Raw genomic sequence first — 10,263 nt, forward strand, 5'->3', positions numbered from 1 at the left:
TAATATTTAAGAATTTTTTTTTTCTGTAGTATATGTACATGTGCATGGAGGCGCAATGGCCCAGACCGGGCGTTGTGAGTGTTTATTGAGCAAAAACACCTAAAGCTTCACGAGGCTCCGGCAGGGGATGGTGGCGAACCCTGTTGTACTCTTTCGCCACAACTTTCTCTCACTCTTACTTCCTGTTTCTGTTGTGCCTGTAATTCAAAGGGTCAGCCTTGTCACACTGTGTCACGCTGAATCTCCTCGAGAACTACGTTAAGGGTACACGTGTCTGTGGAGTGCTCAGCCACTTGCACGTTAATTTCACGAGCAGGCTGTTCCATTGATCGGATCAACTGGAACTCACGACGTCGTAAGCGACGGAGTGCCAACAACAAGTACATGTGCAACAAGCATATTATGTGCTTGTCTTGAGATCAAACTAGTGTGATTCTTGATAATCAGGCTTGCCAGTTTAGATAATTTCTTTCTAGCACATAATGGTTAATGAAATCAGTAAGCAAAACATCTATAAATCTAGTTAATTTCTAAAGTAATCCAGAAAATTTTAGCCAATTTTTCATTGTTCATATTTTTAAACAACCTAATCGCAGTCTCTGGTAAAATGACTGGCAAATTTAAGGGCTCACTACATTTTCCAATTTCGGAATGGCTATAATTGGTGTCAGTTACATTGTAGAAGAGCTATTTTAGTAATCTAATGCACACATGCTATCATATTGTTTTATTTTTATTTTTAAGGTCTCAGTATTTCTACTGCACCACTGACACCATCATCATCAGCATAATCTAACATACGTTTTTTACACGCTTGCATGATTCAGATGGACTTTGTTGAGCCAGTTTTTCTATGACCAGACACCCTTCTTGTTACCAACCCTCATCTTCTCCCAAGCAAGATATCATTCCCCATAGCCAGACATATTTGTTGTAGAAGACTGGAATACTTGTATGGTGATGATGGTTGTCAAAGACCATCTTCTGATGTGATGACAAGGCCACACATAAAATTATAAAGGCCTTACCAACAGAATCATTCACTCAATAAACTTTATCCCAGAAAATACATAAGATAGATAAATGAATAAATATGAGATAAAGAAGATATATATATAAGCTATCATACATGTGCCCTATCATAGCATGATGGGATATTTTCTTTATGGTTTGTATATTTACTTTTAGCTTACTTGCACTGTGACATTAATGATTGATGGGAACATATTTCTCAAAGATTCACCCACAATATCAAATACATCAAAAGTATATTTTCTTCCTTTTGGAATTATGTTAGACGGAATATATATTATATCAATAATAATAATAATAATAATAAAACACTTTCAATACAGTAAACATAAGAGCACCACAGCAAACCACAGCACATACCCAAGGCGCACAGAGCTGCGCTCGGTAGTGAAGTGAAAGCACGTTATAAAAATAAAACTACTGAACAATAATAATAATAATAATAATAATAATAATAATAACAATAAAAAAAAAAAATAATAAAAATAGTCAAGACGAAGAGTGCAATTCGATTGAATAGATATTTTATTCGTTACTCTCGTTCATATGGATTTATGCAACAATCAACAAAGATAAAATACAAACAAGACATCTTACATCTTTAACAGTATTACAAGGGCGTGCTGAAAAGTTTTTGGCTTTAAGTAAAAGAAAATACAAGAGGATCAGTTAATTATGATTTTATTCAACATATTCTCCTCTCATATTCACACACTTATTGCAGCAATCCTTCAGTTTTTCTAAGCCCTGTAAAAGAACTTGGAAGGCTGTGCCTCCAACCAGGCCTTTCACAATACTTTTAAAGCCAGAAACTTTACAGCACCTCCTTGTAGAGATTAGTAAGTATATTTTGCTTGTTCTGCTTCTCAAATAACTGGCTAGATTACAAGATTACTAGATAACTATGTCATTATCATTTAATACACAAATTACACCTTTATTTCTTATTCACTGTATAATAATCTCCAATATCTAGAATTTAACTTCAAATTTTATTAAATTAGATAACTTCAATGTAAAAGATTTAATGAATAAGAGTTGGGTGAATGTGAAACTTTTACTAGACATTGATCAACTTTGGGAATTCTAGAGATAGAGATGCTGATGGGGTTAGCACATATTTAATTAGATATTCTTATTTCTTTATTGCCCACAAGGGGCTAAACATAGAGGGGACAAACAAGGACAGACAAATGGATTAAGTTGATTACATCGACCCCAGTGTGTAACTAGTACTTATTTTATCGACCCTGAAAGGATGAAAGGCAAAGTTGACTTCGGCGGAATTTGAACTCAGAATATAACGGCAGACGAAATACTGCAAAGCATTTTGCCTAGCACGCTAACGTTTCTGCCAGCTCGCCACCTTAATTAGATATTCTACATATAAAATGATATGAGAGTAATTTAAGTGGAAACCAGCTTTATTTAAATTTCAAGTTATGAATTTCCACAAAGTGTGGTGAGATCAGAACTGTAAACACTGGACTTCACAGATGAGATGATAAAAGATTGAACAAAACAAAGTGGTATCTTGTTGAGAGAAATGTTCAATCAATATCCCTTTAGCATTTAAACTGACCATGTCCGGCCCAAATATTCAGATTGTTTTATGGTGAAACTGACCAGATCTGGCCTCTCTCACTCCTATTCTACAATGTCATACTAAAAATAAACAATCACATCATTGAAATCTCAAAGCTATGAGATAATGTATGATTAATTTAAAACAATTTGAATAAATAAATATGACATTTGACAGAATAATATGAATGCTAAAGGGATGTACTATAACGCAGAATGGAGATTTAACTATTTATTATGATGATGATGCTGACAACAATGATTACAACATATTATATCACTCATTTAGAATTTATATTAAGTTTAAGGTTTCAAAGATGCTTGTAAATTAACATTCAGCTTAATCGCCAAGTCATAAATTATTTTATAAATGAAAAATATATATAAAATCTGACAGTATCATCCATTTCATAGAATTTCAAACAGAATATGCATAAGATACATGGAAGAACATATATCAGACCGAGTGTGTGTGTGTGTCCCCTAGTTATTGTATGTCGGAACTCCTGTCTTTAAATGGTTTGTGTATTTGCTCCTCACATAATAACTGTACAATGATGTAATTCATAATTTATGATAATAATATGTAAATATATTTTTGAGCATTTATACAAAATGTCAAATACGTCATAGAATGTGTAATGGAAAATGTATGAGTATTCAGAAAGCATCCAAAGTTTCCTCACCACTGCAGAGAGAGTCGTTGTCATACAAAATATAATGTTGAGAAGTTTTTATCACATCATTATATAATTTTGTTATGTAAATTTAATTATGGTTATACAAGATAGGAATGAATAAATATCTAGTTCAGAGACTTTTTGAGAGAATGAATCACAGCTGTCAATTATACGGTTTTTCTCCTAAAGAAATGCACTTGTGCCTACTTAAACTACCTGTCTGAGAGAATGATTTACCACAGATATTGCAGTGATATGGTTTCTCTCCTGTATGAATGCGTTTATGAGTAGTTAACTGACCTGTTACAGAGAATGATTTACCACAGATATCACAATGATAAGGCTTCTCTCCTGTGTGAATGAAATTATGAGTAGTTAGGTGACTTTTTTGAGAAAAAGATCTGTCACAGATATCACAGTGATATGGTTTTTCTCTTGAATGGATACGTCTGTGTTTTGTCAAGTTACCACTTATAGAGAAAGACTTACTACAAATATCACAATGATAAGGCTTTTCTCCTGTATGAATGCGTTTATGTATAGTTAAATCACTTGCTTTAGCAAATGATTTACCACAAATATCACAGTGATATGGCTTCTCCCCTGTATGAATGCGTCTGTGTGTAGTTAAGTCACCACATCCAGAGAATGATTTACCACAGATATCACAGTGATATGGCTTCTCTCCTGTATGACTGCGTCTGTGTACAGTTAAGTCACTTGTTTTAGAGAATGATATGCCACATATATCACAATGATAGGGCTTCTCTCCTGTATGAATACGCTTATGAAATGTTAAGTTACCTGTTGCTGAGAACGATTTACCACAAATGTCACAGTGATATGGCTTTTCTCCTGTATGAATACGGTTGTGAGTAGTTAAGTGACTTCTTGTAGAGAATGATCTACCACAGACATCACAGTGATATGGTTTCTCCCCTGTATGAATATGTCTGTGTTTAGTTAAGCTTGATCCTTGAGAGAATGATATACCACAAATATCACATCGATGTGGTTTCTCCCCTGTGTGAATGTATTTGTGAGTAGTTAAATGACCTTTTCGTGAGAAAGACTCACCACAGATATCACAGTGAAAAGGTTTTTCTCCTGTATGAATGCGTTTATGAATAATCAAGTGACTTCTTTGAGAGAATGACTTGTTACAGACATCACATTGGTAAGATGCCTTTGCTTTCTTTCTCAGCATCCCATCAGGAAAACAAATCATTTTAGGCTGTGTTTTACATTTAACCCGATTCTCATGTAATTCATTTTCCATAATTTTTCTTCTTTCACCACAATATATGGATATTTTTTTTCTCTTCGTTTTAATATTTTATTTCTAACAAATACTTCAGTGATGTATTTCCATTATTTGTGCAGTCTCTGCCAATATCTGAAGACGCTTGAAGTTTCATGAACATCTCCTCATTGAAGTTTGATTAAGAATTTAATTTATCTCACAGTAACTTGATCACAGAATCATATTGTGGGTTCATTCAGTATAACATTTTACAGTTTTTAATAGATAACAATAGAATTCATTGGTGCATCTTAAGTAAGAACTCCTTTATTGCAATATCACATGGTATTCTGAAATAATAAATAAATTTGTTTAAAATATAGAGGATACTTTAAAAAATATGGAAGTAATAAACAAAATCTTACTACATACATGGAGAGTTGGTAAGCTGTAGCTATTAACTTTAACAAGTAATGGAACTTCACTTTTTAATTTGTAACTAAAAGTGCATCATACAACCTTTTAAGAAGTTTACATGTTTGTAGATTACAGACATCTTCTAGGCATGGTTATATGGTAAGAAGTTTGCATCCTAACTACATGTTTCTGGGTTCAGTCCCACTGTGTGGCACCTTGGGCAAGTGTCTTCTACTATAGCCTCAGAATGACCAAGACCTTGTGAGTGGATTTGTTAGACGGAAACTGATAGAAGCCTATGATATGTGTGTGTTTGTGTGTCCCATCACCACTTAACAACTGGTGTTGGTGTGTTGACATCCCCCTGACTTAACAGATCAGCAAAAGAGACTGACATAATAAGTACTAGTCTGAATAAAAAATACTGGAGTCAATAAGTTTGACACAAAATTCTTCAAGGCATTGCCCTAGTGTGGCCGCAGTGTAATGACTGAAACAAGTAAAAGATAAAAGATTAGTGGCTAAAAAGATTCTTCCCAGTCCAGAAAGGTAATTCTTTGTTGACTTATTATTTTAGCACTCAAAACTCAGTTGCACTTTTCATTTGACAACGAATATTTCTACTCTTCTCTCTCCTATCATTTTACAACCACATGCAAGAGAAACTTGACAAGCTAACACAGCCTCAATATGCAAGAAATTGCAACTAAATCTTCAAAAAAGATTTCCCAGCATTGGATAATGCTGTCTAACATATCAGAAGAAAACAAGATGGTTATTGCTGGAATATTTAACTTAGTTCTTAACTTCAACAACAACACACAAAAAAGACACTTTAGTTTTAGTTACAAAAGAAATTTTGTAACCAAAACTAAAGGTGAAATAAGGACTCCTGATCTGAGGTATTCTTAAGTTGAGGATGAGCATTTAAAAAATTTTCAATAAAAGCCTTAAAAAACTAAATGACCCATTTGAAAATCTTTGGAAGTGACTCTAGTAGAATGTGATTAAAATTTCAAATCTTTAATTATGAAAATTCATAAATCAAGTTATGTTAGAAATATATGGCTGTGTGCTTAAGAAACATGTTTTGTAGCCACATGGTTCTGGCTTCACCCCATTGTATGGTACTTTGGACAAGTGCCTTCTACTATAGCCCTGAGCTGTGAAACAAAAACTATGTAGAATTCCAACATGTATTCTGTATTTTACTGTCTCCTTACCATGACATTGTGCGATAGTTATAAGTGAATGTTACTGCTCTTTGCTTCCAATCTTCCACGGAAACATGTCTGAGCATATTGGAATATTATCTTACTTGGAAACAGGTGAAGGTTGGCATCAGGAAGGGCATCCAGCCATACAAGATCTGTCTAATCCATATGAACATGGAAAAATGTGCGGGCGTGTGTGTCTGTACATATGTATGTATAAATCATGTGGACAATACTAGAATTACGTAAGGAAAAAAATCTGTCCAGAAATTAGTTAGTGAGGGCGACCAACAGAGAGCAGGTCAACCAGTTCGAAATACCGTCTCGACAGAACATCATAAAGGGACAGCTATGGAATTCATCAACGATACAGTTGTTCCGTCCACCACTCTCTTACTTTCGACCAACATCACTTGATCTATTGACTTACGGCTGCTAGAACGACAGGGAATAGATAAGTCTAATGCTATTTGCACTTTTACAAGAAAATATAACTCTCGTTATCTCGTATGCTTTCCCACTGATTCTATACACGCCTACACGTCGTGGTTTGACTTTAATTACATGTAATGGAGAAATAAACGTGTTATCTACAACTTCGGGCACTGTCTTCCTTTCATTGAATCAACATCATCTTCACCTTCTACATACACAACAACCATTACATTCTGGTAACCACTCCATTACATATTTAATGGTGGAGGCGCAATGGCCCAGTGGTTAGGGCAGCGGACTCGCGGTTTCGATTCCCAGACCGGGCGTTGTGAGTGTTTATTGAGCGAAAACACCTAAAGTTCCACGAGGCTCCGGCAGGGGATGGTGGCGAACCCTGCTGTACTCTTCCACCACAACTTTCTCTCGCTCTTACTTCCTGTTTCTGTTGTACCTGTAATTCAAAGGGTCAGCCTTGTCACACTGAATATCCCCGAGAACTACGTTAAGGGTACACGTGTCTGTGGAGTGCTCAGCCACTTGCACGTTAATTTCACCAGCAGGCTGTTCCGTTGATCGGATCAACCGGAACCCTCGAAGTCGTAAGCGACGGAGTGCCAACAACAACATATTTAATGAAACTATTTGACACAAACTAGTTTTCCGAATATGAACTGAGAGAACCATCAGTTCTTGTATGGATAATAATCTAACCATTTTGAATTTTAAAAAAAAAATCATTCTCGCTCCCATTGCAACATTCCTTCATTTTTTTTTTTTTTCCTTTTCCAAATTTTGTAGTTTTGACGTAATGTAAATGTTTAAATTGCGAATATACAAAACCTGATCATGAATCATTAACAAAGAAGACTTAAAATATTCAGATCGATAATATGAATTAAGGTAAGAAAAATATATTCATACAATAAGTCGATGACGATGTGAAGGACGTTTTAGCTGTTGCAGCGGACGGAACATTTAATCACAATAACATACACTTTAGACACATCAAGTTGGTTTCGATTACTTATAGCAGCATATTGTCCCGTGGATGAAGTCACGATCACTACATTCTTCTGTTTGCTTTCCAAAAGTAGCCCTCGGAAGTATCTCTCATTTGTTCAAAATTGTTACAGCTATATTTCTGTTTACACGCTCTTTCATGTAACCCCACTTTGTATCGAGCTCGATTTTTTCGTAAATCGTCAGCGGTTTAATACCGAAACGATTATTATCAAAATGTTTTAGAGGCATTTCGTCTGTATTTATATTTCTGAATTGAAATTCCGCTAACGTGGACCTTTCGGGGTCGATGAAATAAGTACCAATTAAGCACTGAGATCGATGCAATCAACAAGCACCTTTCCTCAAAATTTTAGGCCTTGTACCGATAGTAGAAAAGATTATCATCATAATTTATTTATATTATTTTCCATAAACTCCTTAATTACTGAGTATAATTGTGTAAGAAAAACGTAGGACATGAACATGTTTCCCAATGTTGTTTAGAGTTTTCACATCTAAGTTTATATAATTAGTACACGCCCCGAAGAAGCAGACATTTCAATTACTTACACATGCACAATAATACAACGTTAATGCAAATCTTGGCTAACTTACCATATTTAGATTGAAACAATGAATGCCTGTGTTCTGTTTTCACATAAAACAACGAAAAAAGATTAAAATAGAGTTTTTTTTTTTCAGGTTCCTCCTTTACGTGAAATGAAAGATAAATAAGACTATTGCAAGTCTTCCATATTCAGCGGTAATTTCGTAGTAAAGCAATAAAGATGACTAATGTTATTTAGCCGCAGTTTCGACACGAAATAACTGCGTTAATATATTAGCTTATTTCTAGCACACACACATTAATGTTTGTTTTTATGTTAAGTCATATGTAAAAAGAAACACTATTAAACCTTGGGAGAGGCATTATGCCGGTAAGAAACACACGCACTGGTTCGGTCCTTTATTTATAAACAGTATTTAGTTTTTTTTTGTTTTGTTTTGTTAAATCATTTCATTGCACTCTTGCAATCTCTTCAGTAACCCGTCTCTCCACAAGAATCTTCAACACCAAATAAAAAGAAACAATTTGACATTAAAGTGAAGGATTACTCAACACTTTTAGTACAGTACTCGTTTAATTAATAACTTTTACAAAGGAAAGGTTAACAGCGACGTCAGTTTCGGCTTCTTTTATCGTGCGTGTGTGAATGTGCATATGTAGGAATATCTTTTATCTTTTACCGTTTCATTCATTTGATTACGGCCATGCTGGTGCACCATCTTGAAGAGTTTTAGCCGAACAAATCGACCTCAGACTTATTCTATCGGTCTCTTTGCTGAGCCAAAAACATATGCCCACGACTGTCCTCTTATATAGTTTTAAGACAAAATGCTTGTCTTTTTTTTGTCAGGCAATAGTTTGGACAGTTTGACAAGCTTTGATGTCTACAGATTGCATCGAGCTCCTATATCTGCCTTGGCATGGTTTTTTTATGGTTGGATGCCCTTCCTAATGTCAACCACTTTATAGCATAGACATGGGTGCTTTTTTTGATGTCATCTACATTATTGAGGTTGCCATGTAACATTATGCCCTCGTAGATATTACATAAAAACTTATGATTGCTGAATCTGGTCCTGAAGTGATTCCTTGTGCACCCACATAATTTCCACACACCATCTGCCCTACAGGGATTCTTTGATATAAACTCTACCTGAAACACAAGTTTCTCACTGCACTGGTTATTTAGTGGGCATTTTATGTTACACCTGAATGAACAACCTCCCTCTGTTCTCATCATTCCATAAAGTCCTTGCTCTAAACATCTTGCTGAATACTTTATTCAGTCACTCAACACCATCAGGATGTCAATATCACCAGGTGTCCCTTATGAACCCAAAATTTTCCACTGAAACTAATTGTGGTGTGACAGGCCATTAGGATAATATCAATTTCTTTCCTAGTGAAGTCCAAGTCTACCTGAGCAAAAATAAGAGCCTTATCGAGCAGGACAAGTGAGACAGTGGAATAATACTTATTGATATCGACTTGTATAAATTTACATTTATCTTCATAGAATAATGGTCGAAACTAGTGGAAAAGCTTCTTAATATTAGTCCACAGGTGTAGTGGAATTTTAGAACAGAGGTAGCATACTATTCTACCTAAAATTACATATTCAACCTATATCTGAGCTAGCAGGGCATACGAGATGAATAGAAGGGTTGGCAACAGAATTAACTTTGCAGTCCTTTAAGTTAATATGTGGTGATCAATGTTCAAAAGGTTCAGTCTGGTCCTCTAGTCCACAGCCCCTAATTGACAGCTCTTCCAGTTGATTTCCATTAAAGTGAAATCTGGTACAATTTTATAATTTTTATGTAGCTGCTTTATGAGACTCCAATAAATATTCAGTGGTAAAATGTAAAGGCTGCCTGTTTTGTTTGCAGAAACTAAGATTCCAGTTGTATTGATTTAGTCTTCTAATAAAGTCGTTAATCTTCCTTAGATGTAGGTTTAGTGTGCTGAATTTCAGCTTAAATTTAACTTTTTAATCATCTTAAAGTCCTTTTCAAAATTCTCATCATTTTGATTACTTAGGTGGCAGTGGTGGTGGAGGTATTCCTTCAAGATCAAAATGCAAGAGAA

At 35.0% G+C, this 10,263-nt stretch overlaps 1 protein-coding gene across 1 annotated transcript; it reads right to left on the bottom strand.

Moving 5' to 3' along the window:
* Window positions 1-1,539: 1,539 nt before the first annotated feature.
* Window positions 1,540-8,361, bottom strand: LOC128250448 (zinc finger protein 98-like). The gene is made up of 2 exons (XM_052975481.1): window positions 8,223-8,361; window positions 1,540-4,889 (listed from the first exon to the last, which is right to left on the bottom strand). Exon 2 carries the CDS (start codon window positions 4,573-4,575, stop codon window positions 3,460-3,462), a length of 1,116 nt encoding a protein of 371 aa, XP_052831441.1. The 5' UTR covers window positions 4,576-4,889; window positions 8,223-8,361; the 3' UTR covers window positions 1,540-3,459.
* Between the last annotated feature and the right edge of the window lie 1,902 nt (window positions 8,362-10,263).

Source organism: Octopus bimaculoides, chromosome 21 (assembly GCF_001194135.2).
Source record: "Octopus bimaculoides isolate UCB-OBI-ISO-001 chromosome 21, ASM119413v2, whole genome shotgun sequence".
Classification (NCBI taxonomy): domain Eukaryota; kingdom Metazoa; phylum Mollusca; class Cephalopoda; order Octopoda; family Octopodidae; genus Octopus; species Octopus bimaculoides.